Raw genomic sequence first — 19,710 nt, 5'->3', positions numbered from 1 at the left:
ATTTCATTAGTAGTTCCAAAATGACACAAAATCTAGGCATCGGATAAAAAAGTTTATTTAAAGAAAGTGTATTTTTTGTTCTTCTTAATGGCGGTACAGGCTCGTTTTTTTAATATTGTATTTAATTACAGAGTAATTTCCACATAGTAATATACTTTTCAAATTGGGCTCTGTACCGCCATTCTTTATTATATTACGAATACGTGTGCCAAATATCTCGAAAAAATATTCAAAATTACAGCTGCAATCTTGGAACGCGTTTTCGCTACCTGTTGATCGCTACTGTTTCCCCTTAAAGAAAATTAAAAAACACGGTTTTGTTTATTTTTTTTAAAAGGTACATTTTTGTTAAATAAAGTTGTTTTGATAAAACGAAAACTTTTGGAGTTATTAGCAAAAAGTTTATTAAAAACATTGATTTTTTCGATATAAAACTAACACATTCGATAGCGGATAAATCGAAAACTATTAATTCTATCAAAAAATGTATAGAACGTTTTTTTACTTATAATGAATGTCTTTACCAACGTTTGAGTTCAAAACATAATAAAAAATTTCCACCCGCAAGATGGGGTGGCAACCACCCCCATGGTAAAAGTGCCTTTCGGAATCATATAGATTTTGATCCTTGGACTATCCACTACTTATTCTCAAATTTTCAAGCAAATCAATCCATTCTGTAAAAATTGCGAGGCTTTGTCCTATTTATTGGACTATTAATTTGTTTGTGAAATCCAGAGGTGTAACCAGGATGATCTTAAGAGGGGTATGGAATAATAATGATGATAAGCGTGTAGAGCTCAAAGTTCATCCAAAAGGGGGGTTATAACCCCAAAACCCCCTGGTTACGCCTATGGTGAAATCAGTATCATAGATGTGGTTGTTTAAATATTTTTTTTATTTACTTTTACGTTTACCCGTATTTAATTTGTTCCATTTGTTCTAAAGACGAACGACTGGAGTAATTTACCTGCATGGACCGGCGTGGAGAATTCTAAAAACAGTGACGGACTTTATAAAGAGCGACAATTTGGTTGAACGAGTCTCAGTTGAATTTTAAATGTCGAAACGCATAGTTCGTTTTTATTTGTACGCGATGCGAATTTTTTTTTTATTTAAATATATGTGTCTTGGCAGCAATGGCCATTGACACAAACGATATTGGTTATACAATAATTAATTACAACAAGGACTTAAAACTAATTATTATAACATTTAATTTCTAAATCTTAAATAACATTAGGTAAAAATTATGAAGAAAAAAACATTGGATATACAATCATTGGATACTATAGAGACGTACAACTAATTATAAAATTGCTTCGGTCTTCTTGGGATACTTCGGACGTTGTTTCGTCATAGTAGCAGTTGCATAAGAACTAGTAAGATTACTGGAAGAATTGGGTCCAGACATGGTGATGCTTACAGTGGGGGAACATTGATTTAAATTGTTACTCATGTAGTCAAAAGTAACTTGAATTTGTTTATATTACGCTTTAGATATCTGGAAATAAGTGATAACCTTGGACCCATCACTGCAATACTGGTTGCCTAACCGTTGGCGTCCGTTGGGACGGGATAGCAACAGTGAAAAACTATTTAAACAACAGTATATATGTAAACAATAACTAAGGTATTATTGCTTCATCGTGACTACTCGATTGATCTGAATGTCTCGTCACTTCTTTGGTTCGTTTATATACAACAATAAATCATAAGGTCAATACCGGTCAATGCCGAAATATATTTACATTACTATAAACTATACCTATTATATTTATTTTATTCAATGCTAAGGGTTAACGGACCATGTTACAGGGGTATACTCACCTTTTTGCCTTTCACTCCCTACAAGGTGTCTCAAACTTTTGTTTCGGTTAAAACACATGTTAAATTACAAAACCGTCTATTTGTTTTGTTTTTAAAGATATCAGGGACATTCAAACAACATAATGTTCACAAAACATAAAACTACAATATTATTCTGATTTTTACTCACATTTGTACCTCGTTCTCCCTACAGAGTGTCTCAAACTTAACACAAGAAAAACATATTTTTTCCTCCACCCTGTATAAGTACAAAAAAATAAGTTTGAGTAAACTTCTGCACAACTGTGTAAATACTAATGAAAAGGCTAAAATAAAAAAAATAGCGGAATCCGTCTGTTCGCGAAAGAATCAACTATGAAAATCAGCAGAATTTTCTATATACCTAACTTTTGACGAGCAGATTATTTTCTGGATTAGTATGAACCGATTGACATAGATGTCACTTACTCAGAAGTAATTCTTCCATTGTTTTGCCATTTATAAACTGTGAGTACGTGTGCAGTACATATCTAACCTAGAGCTGTCTAACAAACTGCCGGTATTTTACAGCAAATTTTGCGTCTTGTGCATTTATTTTTGGTAGATATTCAGAACATTGCTTAAAATTTACGTTAAATAAATAAATCCTTTATATTATTTGAAATTTACTGGAAAAACACAACTCTAGTCTATCCCCGCAAATATTAATGCACGGGGCAAGTTCGTAGAATGTGGCGAGGTAAGACAGGTGTTGTGCTTTTTTCAGTTAATTTAAAACATTTTTTGTACATTTTATGGTTTTTTTGCTTAAATTATTTATTTATAGCTATTTTTAAATCCAAAATAATGGTTAGAAATTATGTTAGAAAAACGAACCGAAGAGCGTAATCAGCAGAAACATTTGAAGAAGCATTGATAGAAATGAGGGCAGTCGCATAAATGCCATGCGAAAAACCATTCTCTATATCTAAATGTATAACTGTTAAACTACAAAACTTATTTTAGTCTGGCAAAAAGCAATTTATAAATGACGGATTAGTAATTCTGATTTTGTCCCATAACATATGAAGATAGCTTTCAATGAGTTTTAAATAGCTATTTACGAAATTGCCCCATGTATGGGGTAAGTTTGGAATAGTTACTGTCTTTTCTAATTATTTATAAAAGTTGCAATTTCCAATGTAAATTGGTGTTTTCGGCAATGCAAATTATACAGTATTAATGTTACTCCACATTGATAGCAAGAAAATGTTAAATATTTGAAATATAATTTACAAAAAAAATATTAAAATCAAACTTAATAAAAACCAGTCCGAACTTGCCCCACTCCACCTTATATAACATACGATTATAGAGACCTGGTAAATCTCGAAAACCACAATATCATACCAAAATTCCAATATGGATTCCAGTCAGGTAAATCTACTAAACATGCATTAATAGATTTCACTACCAAAGTTACTCAAACCATCAACGATGGTTCAATCGCCATAGCCACATTTCTGGATGTGCAGAAGGCTTTCGACCAGGTCTGGCACGACGGGCTTGTTCGGAAACTTCTGGACATCGGGCTACCATTGCAATTTACCAAAATTGTACACTCCTACCTCCACAACCGTACTGTCAGAGTTAAAATAGGCGATCAAAAGTCCACCCCCTTCATTCCACAAGCTGGAGTTCCCCAGGGTTCAGTCCTAGCGCCGCTGTTGTACATCATCTACAACAGCGATATCACTCACCAAAATATCCCAGGTACTCGGCTGTTTCTCTATGCAGACGACACGACTCTGCTCTCAACTACCTCTCGATACAACCCAAGACTCCTCTTCAGAAGAGCCCAGGCTCTGTTTGACGGCGTCGGCGAATGGTGTTGTAAGTGGAGAGTCACGCTGAACGCGAACAAAACAACAACAATTGTGTTTCGCGCCCCTTTTGTGTCAAATAGAATCATTTGCAATGATGACGACCAACATCCTCTGAGTCTGTTGGGAGAAAGGCTTGTTGTTAGCCCGACTGTGAACTATTTGGGAGTACTGTTCACCAGGACTCTCAATTGGGACGCAGATCTAAAGGCAACTTTAGATAGGGTAAGGAACAGGGCCAGACTTCTCAACGCTCTCTCGGGAAAAATCGGCAAGACACACAAGAAGACTCTCATTCACACTTACAAGACCTTTATTCGACCCGTCATGGAGTACAAATCATGTATCTACTCTCTTTGCTCAAGACAAAAACAAGAGAGGTTGTTGAGGACAGAGCGTAGAGTCTTGCGTAGATGTAACTATGAGCACTGGCGATATCCCTCAAACGAAATCCATAACATCTCGAACACCCCCAAAATCACCGAGAGAATAAACTCTCTGAACAGGAACTTCACAATCAAAGTAATCAACGGCCCCCCTTCCGACACACAAGAATCTCTCAAATGTTCCTGTTCATCTTCCGGCCACGTACTCCACCGAAAGCCCAAACGCAAAAAGATTCATGTACCGTCCGCTCTAATGCAAACATGCATTGACGAACTCCCGGTGGAGTACGAAAACATCCTTGAGGCTACCCCGTTAGCCTACCGTACCCACCTCTAACATTTCCTCTTCCCTACCCCGAACAGGGAGAAGTTGGTTTTTTGCGGTTTCCCAACTTCATTGCACAATTATACCTGTTCGTCCCAAGAAAATAGCCGCAACTATTTTCTCCACTCGAACGCACACTGTCCACGCTGCGCTCAAAGCCACCTCCTGACCGCCGACGAGGGACGCAGGTTCGCCTGTCGTTGTACAATGGTTTCTAGGGAGACTGGTCGAGAGCAAAGCACGGACAGTACACGTAAATGTCTATGGAACCAACAACAATCCATCAAACTTTCTTCTCTGTTGACTTCTTAGCCTTCTGGACACCACCGTCCGGCATAACCCAGGATCCAAGAACACCAGGACACGGCGCTTGCCCCAGTGTGTTTTTCGGACTGTTTGCTTTTGCTGCCAACACTAAACATTCACCTCAAACCCTGAAGAGGACAAAATCCTAAACGGGGAAGCACATTGTACGCATTTCTTCTAAAGCATTTTTCTAGACAAGCAAATCAAACAATGAGATGATGAGACCTGGTAATAATATAAAAATTTATTTATAGTTTACATTTTTGGTAAGTACCTATATTTTGAAACATATTTTTTCTATAAATGCATGCACCAAATTTTGAGCACTTTTGAGCATGCACCAAAAAAACAAACTCTTATCATCTATTTTTAAATAATATTTAAACCTCGGAGGTAAACTACACTATGTCATTTCAAACAATTTTGTTTAGCGTACGTTTGCAACAAAGTTTAGAGCACTTAGGATGTTAATAAAAATCTGATGTATCCCATAATTGGTTGAAAGACAATATGACAATATTTTAGAGATAATAAATAACCAATTTGTATAATCCAACTAATAAAATAAGTGGATAAGTGGATTAAAAATACTTATTCAAAAAAACGCCATGTCGACATAGTGTAGTTTACCTCCGAGGTCCAGAATTATAACTATAAGATTAATGAAGGAACGATTCTCTCTGTTTTTATAAGCTACAAAAATGTTTTATATAGTTTTTTTAGTTACATGGACAGTTTTTAAGGTATTCGCAAAAGACTGTCTGAAAAGGTTGTCCTTTTTCAATGAAAATTGGCAATTTTCAACCACGAATACCACAAAAATGTTGAGTTTTCAAACAAAAATTATAGAACAGTTTTTGCTTAGAATTAGGTTATTTTGAACAAAATAACATAATAACCACTTCCGTAGTTATTTTGAACAAAAAAATTTCACCCTCGAGAAGGGGTGTGAACCGCTCCCAAAATAAAAGCGTCTTAGTATATAGGGATATATACTAAGACGACTAGATAATACTAATACTAATCCTTGAATTAGGAGATAAGTAGAGGCTATTTCCAAAATTTCATTAAAATCCATGCAGATAGAATTCGGGGGTAATATCATGTTCTTGCTCTCATTAACTGGCGTAATTTTTAAAATATACCATATAAATAATTTATTATTTTTGTTAGACGAATAAAATTTAAAAATAACATGAATGTTTAACTAAACAGCTAGGCTAGAGGTGATTACAACTACATTGGGTAGAGATGATAATTACAGTGTACTAATTTGATTTAAACGTCGAGAAATATTTGCGGGAAACCTCAAACCTCCAACACTTTTTCTCGCTGTCTAATTGGCAATTACTTTATCGGCCGTCCCTGTTTTGCCGCCATATCGTCATGTCGCAGCAAGCAATTCCACTAACTCATTACCTCAAATCCCGACATCCCAATTCCCTTGTCCCTTGTCTGTCGCCCAAGAATTCCTGGCGACCACTAGGATTTATGTATGCGGCGTTGGCGTCCTGCAGGATGTGACACACCGTCTCCACGGGGGGTGGCGCATAACGAGCTGACGGCGATGCTGCTAGCAACGGTCAGGGGAATCCCGCAGTGATGTTGATGCTACTGGCTACGACAAATTCCAGGTGTTGGCGGGAAATTACCGCGATATTTATGTAATAGATTTTTAGCAGTTGTCGGAAGTCACTCTGCTTTCATTGAAGGATTCAAAAATTTATCTACATGTGCAGATACTCATTTTTCTCCGTTTTACGACAATATTTAACAAAGAGGCTTTTTTAGTTGTTTATACAGGGTGATTCATTAATAATAATTGTCCATATAGTAAATGTGTTACCAAGGAAGACGCTTTCGTTGTAGCTCCACCAATATAGTGTAAACTCAATAACGACTATAGATAACTAACAAACAGAAATAATAAAGAGTCAGATCATAGAGATTTGAAACTTCTCTGGGGGTGGGTTAGAAAGCATAGGAAGGAATCGCTCTAGTCTGGCCTAAAATGATTTATTCAAAGTAGATTTTAGGAATATCTTTCACAAAAAAGGGGCCATCAAAAATATGTGAGCATTATGAATAAGTGAATACATTTCAATTGACTGCCAAATCATTTAATTACATATCAATACAGGGTGTTTGGTAAAGAATGGGCCATAGCTTAACCTTACATTCTCGAGGTTAAAATAGGACGATTTAAGCTAACTTACCCTTGTACGAAAATTGATAATAACCGAAATACAGGGTGTCAAAATTAAACTTTTAATTTATTTATTGTTGAATATTTCCTGACAGGCATGGCATAACGACACGAAGTTTGGTGATTGGAGTTTTTTGGGACGAGAAATCTAAATCCGCCACCAAAAATGACGTATTACACAGAGGGCGCCACATAGGCCTTTTAGCGCTAAAAAAATATGTTTCAAAATATAGGTACTTACCAAAAATGTAAACTATAAATAAATTTTTATATTATTACCAGGTCTCATCATCTCATTGTTTGATTTGCTTGTCTAGAAAAATGCTTTAGAAGAAATGCGTACAATGTGCTTCCCCGTTTAGGATTTTGTCCTCTTCAGGGTTTGAGGTGAATGTTTAGTGTTGGCAGCAAAAGCAAACAGTCCGAAAAACACACTGGGGCAAGCGCCGTGTCCTGGTGTTCTTGGATCCTGGGTTATGCCGGACGGTGGTGTCCAGAAGGCTAAGAAGTCAACAGAGAAGAAAGTTTGATGGATTGTTGTTGGTTCCATAGACATTTACGTGTACTGTCCGTGCTTTGCTCTCGACCAGTCTCCCTAGAATCCATTGTACAACGACAGGCGAACCTGCGTCCCTCGTCGGCGGTCAGGAGGTGGCTTTGAGCGCAGCGTGGACAGTGTGCGTTCGAGTGGAGAAAATAGTTGCGGCTATTTTCTTGGGACGAACAGGTATAATTGTGCAATGAAGTTGGGAAACCGCAAAAAACCAACTTCTCCCTGTTCGGGGTAGGGAAGAGGAAATGTTAGAGGTGGGTACGGTAGGCTAACGGGGTAGCCTCAAGGATGTTTTCGTACTCCACCGGGAGTTCGTCAATGCATGTTTGCATTAGAGCGGACGGTACATGAATCTTTTTGCGTTTGGGCTTTCGGTGGAGTACGTGGCCGGAAGATGAACAGGAACATTTGAGAGATTCTTGTGTGTCGGAAGGGGGGCCGTTGATTACTTTGATTGTGAAGTTCCTGTTCAGAGAGTTTATTCTCTCGGTGATTTTGGGGGTGTTCGAGATGTTATGGATTTCGTTTGAGGGATATCGCCAGTGCTCATAGTTACATCTACGCAAGACTCTACGCTCTGTCCTCAACAACCTCTCTTGTTTTTGTCTTGAGCAAAGAGAGTAGATACATGATTTGTACTCCATGACGGGTCGAATAAAGGTCTTGTAAGTGTGAATGAGAGTCTTCTTGTGTGTCTTGCCGATTTTTCCCGAGAGAGCGTTGAGAAGTCTGGCCCTGTTCCTTACCCTATCTAAAGTTGCCTTTAGATCTGCGTCCCAATTGAGAGTCCTGGTGAACAGTACTCCCAAATAGTTCACAGTCGGGCTAACAACAAGCCTTTCTCCCAACAGACTCAGAGGATATTGGTCGTCATCATTGCAAATGATTCTATTTGACACAGAAGGGGCGCGAAACACAATTGTTGTTGTTTTGTTCGCGTTCAGCGTGACTCTCCACTTACAACACCATTCGCCGACGCCGTCAAACAGAGCCTGGGCTCTTCTGAAGAGGAGTCTTGGGTTGTATCGAGAGGTAGTTGAGAGCAGAGTCGTGTCGTCTGCATAGAGAAACAGCCGAGTACCTGGGATATTTTGGTGAGTGATATCGCTGTTGTAGATGATGTACAACAGCGGCGCTAGGACTGAACCCTGGGGAACTCCAGCTTGTGGAATGAAGGGGGTGGACTTTTGATCGCCTATTTTAACTCTGACAGTACGGTTGTGGAGGTAGGAGTGTACAATTTTGGTAAATTGCAATGGTAGCCCGATGTCCAGAAGTTTCCGAACAAGCCCGTCGTGCCAGACCTGGTCGAAAGCCTTCTGCACATCCAGAAATGTGGCTATGGCGATTGAACCATCGTTGATGGTTTGAGTAACTTTGGTAGTGAAATCTATTAATGCATGTTTAGTAGATTTACCTGACTGGAATCCATATTGGAATTTTGGTATGATATTGTGGTTTTCGAGATTTACCAGGTCTCTATAATCGTATGTTATATAAGGTGGAGTGGGGCAAGTTCGGACTGGTTTTTATTAAGTTTGATTTTAATATTTTTTTTGTAAATTATATTTCAAATATTTAACATTTTCTTGCTATCAATGTGGAGTAACATTAATACTGTATAATTTGCATTGCCGAAAACACCAATTTACATTGGAAATTGCAACTTTTATAAATAATTAGAAAAGACAGTAACTATTCCAAACTTACCCCATACATGGGGCAATTTCGTAAATAGCTATTTAAAACTCATTGAAAGCTATCTTCATATGTTATGGGACAAAATCAGAATTACTAATCCGTCATTTATAAATTGCTTTTTGCCAGACTAAAATAAGTTTTGTAGTTTAACAGTTATACATTTAGATATAGAGAATGGTTTTTCGCATGGCATTTATGCGACTGCCCTCATTTCTATCAATGCTTCTTCAAATGTTTCTGCTGATTACGCTCTTCGGTTCGTTTTTCTAACATAATTTCTAACCATTATTTTGGATTTAAAAATAGCTATAAATAAATAATTTAAGCAAAAAAACCATAAAATGTACAAAAAATGTTTTAAATTAACTGAAAAAAGCACAACACCTGTCTTACCTCGCCACATTCTACGAACTTGCCCCGTGCATTAATATTTGCGGGGATAGACTAGAGTTGTGTTTTTTCAGTAAATTTCAAATAATATAAAGGATTTATTTATTTAACGTAAATTTTAAGCAATGTTCTGAATATCTACCAAAAATAAATGCACAAGACGCAAAATTTGCTGTAAAATACCGGCAGTTTGTTAGACAGCTCTAGGTTAGATATGTACTGCACACGTACTCACAGTTTATAAATGGCAAAACAATGGAAGAATTACTTCTGAGTAAGTGACATCTATGTCAATCGGTTCATACTAATCCAGAAAATAATCTGCTCGTCAAAAGTTAGGTATATAGAAAATTCTGCTGATTTTCATAGTTGATTTTTTCGCGAACAGACGGATTCCGCTATTTTTTTTATTTTAGCCTTTTCATTAGTATTTACACAGTTGTGCAGAAGTTTACTCAAACTTATTTTTTTGTACTTATACAGGGTGGAGGAAAAAATATGTTTTTCTTGTGTTAAGTTTGAGACACTCTGTAGGGAGAACGAGGTACAAATGTGAGTAAAAATCAGAATAATATTGTAGTTTTATGTTTTGTGAACATTATGTTGTTTGAATGTCCCTGATATCTTTAAAAACAAAACAAATAGACGGTTTTGTAATTTAACATGTGTTTTAACCGAAACAAAAGTTTGAGACACCTTGTAGGGAGTGAAAGGCAAAAAGGTGAGTATACCCCTGTAACATGGTCCGTTAACCCTTAGCATTGAATAAAATAAATATAATAGGTATAGTTTATAGTAATGTAAATATATTTCGGCATTGACCGGTATTGACCTTATGATTTATTGTTGTATATAAACGAACCAAAGAAGTGACGAGACATTCAGATCAATCGAGTAGTCACGATGAAGCAATAATACCTTAGTTATTGTTTACATATATACTGTTGTTTAATTGTTTAACGAACACTGTGAAGTTCAAATATATTTATAAAGTGAAAATGGTGTATTATTATACATCCCGCACTTAGGGACAATAGCTCAGCCACCAGACCTAGTACCACGTCATGGCGATCTGCCTAATTGGAAAAGCATGCTAAGCTCCAGCCTTTTGGACCCGAAGGAAAGTACGCAGAAAATAGTTGTTATAAACTAGAAATGGGAAGTAAAACCAATCCAATAGAGAAACGAACCAAAGTCGACACAGGGGAGAAACTTTAAGAGGACAATCCAAAGAAGCAATCGCGGTGTAAAGAGACAAGGTAAGAATTTATCCTATTTTTATACTTCCTTTATCGAACTTTTATTATTATTTTCAAATTTTTATTATCATGATGGACCGAGTTTAAGGCATTGACATTATTTTATAGGGATTCTAAAATATAATATTCTTTAATATTCATTGACATGACATTTTACTAATGATTTATCTTAATATAACCTAATATTTTTTTAATATAATGAGCAATGATTAGATTTACTTTAAATGTCGGCTAATTGGGAAACTTTTGAAAATAAATTAGATAGCCTGTTAAAAGAAAGTGATAAACAGAGTAAAAGAGCATTGAAAAAAGCAATACCCAAAAATATAGAAGTACGATTGGACATAATCAGCAACCTAATCACTACATATAACGAGTTTATTGCACTGGTAAGCAAAAACGAAGGAATCCTTAACGACGCTCAGCGTACTATTTGTAGCAATTATTTCTGCAAAATCAGGGATAAGGTTATTAGAACTTTCCAAGCTCTAGACTCAAGGATAATAGTTCCAGAGACGATTACACAACATATAAAAAAAGAATATGCCTTAAATATGAACGACTTTCTAAATACATCGAGTAGGGTGTTGCCCAGAGAATTCGATGAAGAAATCGGGAAGCTGCAAGCATTCGTGGATGCATTAGAATTCGTAAAATCGATACAAGAAGGGCAAGAAAATACAGCAATAACACTGGTAAAATCAAGGCTTATTGGAAAAGCGAGAAGTCTAATCACGACAGAGGATTCCATCGAGAAAATTATAGACACATTAAAGAAAAATATAAAAGAAGATAGTCCTAAATTGGTAATAGCCAAGCTGAATAGGAAGAAACAAGCCCATAGGGACGCGACAACATACGCTACAGAAATAGAAGAATTGGTAGAAAAACTGAAAACAGCGTATATAGCGGAAGGAATGCCCGGAGACCTGGTTAGAAAATACGCGGCAGAAGCAACAGTCAATACATTGACGCGAAATGCAAGTTCGGAAAGGGTAAGGATAATAATGGAAGCAGGGAAGTTTGACACACCACAGGAGGCGTTGACAAAATTTTTGTCAATAGATACGTCAGATGAGCAGCAGAATATAGTGCTGAACTATAAGACCAACTTTAGAGGAAACAGTAGTAGAGGTCAGGACAGAAATTGGAATAGAAACAATTATGAGAGACAGCAAGGAGAATGGCGAAATAACAACGGTACTAGATATAGAGGAGACCCAAGATATAGGAGAAATCAGGAATATTATAATAGGTTGTGTAGGATGGGATGATGAATTGTGTATAGTTGTGTCGTATGGGTAGGTTTATGATAAACGGAGAACTCATGTTTGTTGTGTAGTCTGGTAATCGTTACATCTAGAAAGTTTATGGAATTATTCTGTTCTGTTTGTATTGTAAACTCAATATTATTATGAAGTGAATTAATGTATGATAGAAATTGGTCAAGTTGTCTGTTAGTTCCTGTAAAGCATGCTAGTATATCATCCACGTATCTCCATCAATATAAGAACTGTTTAAATACGGGATGTTTACAAATTGTTGTTTCAAGTTGGTTTATAAATATATCTGATAGTAATGGGCTTATAAGATTACCCATAATAAGTCCTGCACTGTTGTTTGTGTATATTTAATTATTGAATTCAAAATAGGCTTGATTTAGGCAAATTTCAAGGAGGTGTAAAATTTCAGATAATTTAGGAGGTTGTGGGTTCATAATATTAAGGTATATTATACTCTTTTATTAAACTATACAAACCTGACCACCCAATAAGGCCTGTAGTTTCTTTTTATACAGCTCCGTCATATAAACTTTCAAAAAAATGTCAGATATTATTACAGAATACACTAAATTTTCAGCTAAATTCAGCGTAAAAAATACACTAGAACTAGTTAATAAAATACAACATTTTCAATTGCCCAACAACTCCAGACTAATTTCATTTGACGTAAAAAATCTTTTTCCTAGTGTACCTCCTACAGAAACTTTTGTTTTAGTTACAAATCTTTTAGACCATAATAGTACAAATCCGATTATTGCATCTGAAATTTTACACCTCCTTGACATTTGCCTAAATCAAGACTATTTTGAATTCAATAATCAAATATACACAAACAACAGTGTAGGACTTATTTATGGGTAATCCTCTAAGCCCATTACTATCAGATATATTTATGAACCAACTTGAAACAACAATTTCTAAACATCTCGTATTTAAACAGTTCTAATATTGGTGGAGATACGTGGATGATATATTAGTATGCTTTACAGGAACTAACAGACAACTTGACCAATTTCTATCATACATTAATTCACTTCATAGTAATATTGAGTTTACAATACAAACAGAACAGAATAATTCCATAAACTTTCTAGATGAAACGATTACCAGACTACACAACAAACATGAGTTCGCCGTATATCATAAACCTACCCATACTGACACAACTATACAAAATTCATCATCCCATCCTACACAACACAAATTAGCAGCCTACCACAGCATGATACATAGACTGACAGAAATTCCCATGACAAAAAATAACTTCGAGATAGAACTAAACATCATTAAACAAATAGCAGTAAACAACGGCTATAACGAACAAACAGTTAACAAAATTTTAAATCAAAACTCCATAAGAAAGCCCTGAAATTAGTGTATCCACCACCACACAAAGAATCCAGTACCTTTTGCTCTCTCACGTATACTGGCTAGGTAACGACAAAAATAGCCAGATACATAAAAAAAAGGAATAATACCAGCTTTCAGAACTAACAACAACTTAAGCAAATATATTAAGAACAATAAAAGCCGAAAGAGAAAGCAACTACAGAGCGGTGTGTACAAACTAACTTGTGGTGACTGTCCGAAAACGTACATCGGTCAAACTGGCAGAACTTTTGACAAACGGATAGCAGAACACAAAAGGGCTTTCAACAATAGAAAAACAGACACTTCTACATACGCACTTCACCTTCTAGATCATAATCATTCTTTCAATGAAGAGTTTCAAATTCTGCATGTCCAAAATAAAGGCCTTAAACTATCTTTTTTAGAATTTATGGAAATTAATAAACTGAAAAATATAGATATAATTCTGAATGACCAACTCGAGACAAACAGTTCCCCACTCCTCAACCTCTTCAGTTAAAGACTTAAAAAGGCAAACACATTGTAAATTATATCACTTGAGAAAGGCACTCTGCCGAAACAGCTGTAGTCACATAGTTGTAAATAATAAATTTTGTGGAAGTATAGAAAACAAAAGTTTTCAGTGTTTTATTGTGAGATAAAATGAACTTCCATCAAGTAACGGTCGAATCCATCAATTACATGCATATTTATATGTATGCATTTTTTGGGGTAAAATACTGCATATTTATGTGCATATTTCATACTTTTTTATTTGAATATTTGCCTAAGTCTAATAATAACCATAACCATGTCAAAGCTCGTCTTTAATTTTATTAAATTAAACAATTGTCTTACAATTTGTGGTTTGACTAGGAAATTAGCAAAGATTATTACCTTAAAATCCACATTAGAGATATACTTTTCATTATTAAATACTAAATTAACCAAAGAAAAACGTGATATAAAATGCACTTTAAAATGATTAAACAACTTTTGAGACCAGAATGCACCAATACTAAGAGCCTATTTTACTCCAAATCAGGCTCGAGGAACTACACAATTTAAGGCCATCGGTACATAATTCGCAAATATTTTACGGATGTCCCTAGTTTTTCTGTCTTTACACGGCAAATTACGTGTAGTAAAATTCACACTGGTATGGATATGTAAACATTACTAGAATGTCATTTTACTTGAAAATTTCATCATTAATTTAAAGAGATGGCTTTTGAATGTTCTTGGATAACTGTTATTTTTACTTTTATAATTGCAAATTATTAATAGTTAATAAATATGATAATTTTTTCACTAACTGTTTTCACTAACTAATAAAAAGTTTATTTTGAATGAGATATTTTAAATTAAATATCACACTAAATTTTCTCTTAGTTTTTCACCCCTGTGACTTATTAAAATAAACATTATAGAAGTTCTCAGGGACTTTCGGCCCTCGCCGATAACGGAATTTTTCATTCTGCTTTTAAATTTTTTAAAAATATTTATTAGTTTTCTCAGGATTCGAAAAAAATGAATCCCCATTTGATTAGCATTGCTGCCGAAAATACGTACCCATCCTCTTAAATATGATTTAAAAAAATAATTATAACTTTTTAAACGAATTAATTATTTAGTTGAAATATAGTTGCACCAGAAACTTAATTTTTTATAAACAATAAATAAAAATTTTATTTAAACAATTGAACATTTTTCAAATAAAGCTCTATATTTCGGTTATCAAAATAAATACTTTGAAGTTTTGCACAGTCATACAGGTTGAAGGTTCACATTTTTTAAGATCCTCAACTGAAATTTAAATTTTAATCGCGACCTATTATTGCTAATCCACGAACTGGGTAAGTTTTCTATATTCTGATTCGCGTTAGAAATATCAGAAAAAGTTATTTGAAAGAGTACTTCCAAATCGTATTCTAACCCCAGATACCAAATTGCATGACCAAATTCGCACTTTTTGTTTTTTCAGTATTGTAGTCAAGACCCTAGAATTCGTCAGTCCCGATATACATCTCGGGACAGCCAGTTTTAAGTTTTAGGATCCTGAGTACAAAATAATGAAAAAAACTAAATGTGCGAATTTGGTTACGGAATTTGGTATCTGGGGTTAGACTAATATTTGGAACATATTTTTAAAATAAATTTTTTTCCGATATCTCTAACGGGAAGTAAAATATCGAAAATTTACCCTGTTTGTGGAGTCGAAGTATGCTGCATTTAAAATTTAAATTTCAGCATAGTGTCTTAAAAAATGTGAACATTCAACCTGTATGACTGTACAAAACTTCAAATCTGTTATTTTAATAGCTAAAAATATGGCTGTCTTCATCTTAACTGCAACACACCGAATATATATCATAAATGGCATAGGTATGTTGTTAAACCATAAAAGGATAGACCATTCTTGGACAACAATTTAATGGTTGCTATTATTAGTTCAAGATTATTTCTCCAATGTCCTTTTCTTATAAATATTATTTTTTCCATTAATGTTACAATTTTTCCTGCCGTACCACTTCCTTTGATTAACGTACCAATTGATAAAATATGTTCAGGAGATCGCTCACACTCATGTTGAATAACTATCCTATTGATATTTTTCTAATCATTATACCCATCGAAAGCTAGAAAAACAATAATTTTCGTGGAAATCAGTTTACAAACGTAACAGTAAATACGGCTACATTTAGAACTATACCTAAACTAATCACTCGCGAAGAACTTTTTCCCCATTAGCTTTCATTTTATAAAAACTTGCACTTTGGAAATATCTGGTTTTATTATTATCCAGTTGTGTATTAACACATTTACTAATTTTATCAATATATTGATTCGGTCGATTCTTTATATTTACAAGATATTGTCGAAATTCCAGATTAAACTGTTTTGGCCAATCCTCTATATCACTAGGAAAAGAGTTATTGACATTGTCGTTTTCTATAGGAGATGGCAGAGATGTATTGGTGATAGGCGAAGTCTCTTGAAAATTAACAGCGAAGTCATCATTTATCATGTCCTGTTCGTAAAATGAAATAATTTTCAAAATCTGTTTTATTATTGCAATAAAAAAAATTTTTTGGCTATCTTTCCCGGCCCCATTAAAATGCGGGCCCAAGGCAGATGCCTCACGGGCCTAGTGGTAAAATAGGCCCTACCAATAGTTTGACCTAGATCCCGCGTACAAAAAAAATGTTTAAAAATAGAAAACTGAAAATTTGTTAATAGCTTAACGGTGTCTAGTCGGACAAACTTTAATGTACGGGAATACTGGAAGAGTAGAAGTTTTAATTGTGGAACAGGTTTCAAACCTCAGACTACGAAAATGTTCCATCTATTTTGTCGGACAGAACTTCCAATTGATTTGTTACCCTTTAATTAAACTCTCATGCAAAAATCAGACTGATACTTACCACCAACATAGTTCCTGTCATTTAACATGTTCTACATGTCGGACTTATTGAAATGCCCAATATATTTGTCGGACAAACATTTTTTCATATATTATATAAACTTTGCTATTGAATAAGCTTAAAAACAACCTGCTAGTTTTCACAATCATAGACTTGTCAGGATGACACGTTCCACAATTAGTTCCCATACATCAAAATTTGTCCGACTAGACACCATTAAGCTATTAACATATTTTCAGCTTGCTATTAATAAACGTTTTTTGGTACCTACGCGGGATCCAGACTTAACTGCCTAATCCCTGATATACAGAAAACAGTTTAATTCCAATACCAAATTAGAAACATTCAACTCAAAATATTTACAAATGCTGCTATTTAACTCTTTGTACAATGGCATACCCAAATATAGACTATAAATTAGATAAAATCAGCTTGGAATCGGCAAGACAATTAACCCTTCATCCAAAAAAGGGTTCAAAAGGGAGGTAGAAATGAGACATAAGTGACAGTAAGGTTGTCGCGTGCCTCCGCTAATAGCTTTGGAGAAGGGGAAGAATTTGTGGAGAGCAAGGACGTAGCAGAAATTTATTATGCCGTTATTTTAGAAGGGACCTAATTTTATCTGGGTTAGCATTAATATGGATATTTTGTTGCAAATTTAATTAGGCGTGAGCGTATTATATTAGTTGTCAAAAACTACATTAGCTACCAAAATTAACGCATTATTTTAAGCCGGAAGCAGTCGCGCCGTTATAAAAAATCTAACATTTTATCATTTTCTGTGATAACTTGATAAACATTTTGCAACATAACTTTTCACTCGTGAGTGCCTCGAGAAAGATTGTAGTAATGCGTAGGTGTTTTTGAAAAAAAAAATTAATATTTTTTTATTTCTTGTTTGTGGAATTTATGCCTTTAGTGAGAACCAATTATTAGCTTTAAAATTGTTAAAAATTTAACGGACAGAACGTCTATAGACGTCTTATTTGCTAACATAAGTAAACAAAAATATTATGAAATAAAAATATTGTTTTAAATTCGTATTTAAATTCGTATTGTCAGATAAAATCTAACGCGCGACTGCTCACGTTAGGTGACAGAAGAGAGATGACTGTGCCCGGATTAAAAATGTAATTTTAGCCGATAAATTATTCATCATCACGTAGCGCTACAACCCTAGGTAGGTCTTGGCTGACTGTACAACTTTTTTCCAATTTGTTACGGTCTTCCATCAACCTAGGGTCAAATGGAATGTCCATGTTCCGGAAATCTGCTTGGATGTTATCTCTTCATCGCATTATGGGACGTCCGAGTGGTCCTTTACCTGTAGGAATCTCCTCTCATGCCAGTCTTATAAGTCTCTTGTTAGGAAGTCTGTGCTAGTGATGTTGAAAAAGTAACTATTCGTTACAAAGTACTCGTTACTTACGAATACCGAAAGTAACGATTACTATACAGAGAGGCAAACCGTTACTTTGATTACTTTGATTACTCTGATTACTTCGTTATCGTATCAGAGCGAGTAACGACTATTGTATCTACTTTGATTACTTTGATTACCCTGATTACATACTTCGTTATCGTACCAATCGTATTATAGCGAGTAACGACTATTGTATCTACTTTGATTACTTTGATTACTCTGATTACCTCGTTACGTCGTTACTTCGTACCAGTCGTATCAGAGTGAGTAACGACTATTGTATCTACTTTGATTACTTTGGTTACTCTGATTACTTCGTTACTTCGTACCAATCGTATCAGAGCGAGTAACGACTATTATATCTACAACCAGTACACTTGACTACTTTCTATAAAAAAATACCAATCGTATCGTATCCCAGCGAGTAACGCACGGTACCGGTATTTTACGAGTGTTATCGAATATCGTTATCGGTATGAAGCCTTTTAAGGGTGTGACGGAATACCTATAAGTACAAAACACCTACCTACTTAGAAATACGATTCTTAAATATCAATATCATTACCGGTACTCAAATACAAAAGTAATCATAGTAACCAAATCATTTTTATACCTTAAACAGATCAGTGAAGGTCGTTGTTATATCGGAATGCCTATACAAAATACATACCTACTGAGAAATACGATTCTCGATATGATTACCGGTACTCAAATAAAAAAGTAATCATAGTATTTAATCAAATCATTTTTATCTGTAAATGATTACTTTATACAAAAGTAACGATTTATCCCTTAAACAAATCGGTGAAGGTCGTTGTTATATCGTAATACCTATACAAAATATCTACCTACTGAGAAATACGATTCTCGATATGATTAGCGGTACTCAAATACAAAAGTAATCACAGTACTTAATCAAATCATTTTTATCTGTAGATGTTCTGTTCTCGATATTATTACTGGTACTCAAATACCAAAGTAATCATAGTAATCAATTTAACGAATACGGTAAATCATTACTTTATACAAAAGTAACGATTTATCCCTTAAACAGATCGGTGAAGGTCGTTGTTATATTGTAATACCTATACAAAATACCTACCTACTGAGAAATACGATTCTCGATATGATTACCGGTACTCAAATACAAAAGTAACAAAAGTAATCATAGTAATCAAAGTAATGAATACTGTAAATGATTACTTTATACAAAAGTAACGATTTGTAACGAATACTCGAAAGTAACTGTAATCAACATCACGTCTGTGCACGTGGCCTGTCCATCTTAGTCGCTATGATTTAATTTCTTGGACAATATCGGCGTCATTGTAGAGTGCTTTTAAATCGATTATGGGTCCGACAATTTTTCTAAGTATTTTTCGTTCAAAACGTCTGAACTTTTTTCGTTTGCCTTAGTCATGGTTCACCTTTC

The 19,710-nt window shown here is 34.9% G+C and overlaps 1 protein-coding gene across 1 annotated transcript in view; it reads right to left on the bottom strand.

Annotated features, from left to right (window-relative positions):
• Positions 1 to 16,152: 16,152 nt before the first annotated feature.
• The window catches only part of LOC126890304 (uncharacterized), a 29,935-nt gene continuing 26,377 nt past the window's right edge, over positions 16,153 to 19,710 (bottom strand). Inside the window, exon 2 of the mRNA XM_050659162.1 lies at positions 16,153 to 16,461. Coding sequence (XP_050515119.1) covers positions 16,153 to 16,461 — 309 coding nt within the window. The remainder of the gene's footprint in view (positions 16,462 to 19,710) is intronic.

Source organism: Diabrotica virgifera, chromosome 8, assembly GCF_917563875.1.
Source record: "Diabrotica virgifera virgifera chromosome 8, PGI_DIABVI_V3a".
Taxonomy (NCBI): domain Eukaryota; kingdom Metazoa; phylum Arthropoda; class Insecta; order Coleoptera; family Chrysomelidae; genus Diabrotica; species Diabrotica virgifera.
The sequence above is the reverse complement of the archived record's forward strand: the minus strand, read 5'-3'. Positions and strand labels throughout refer to the sequence as shown.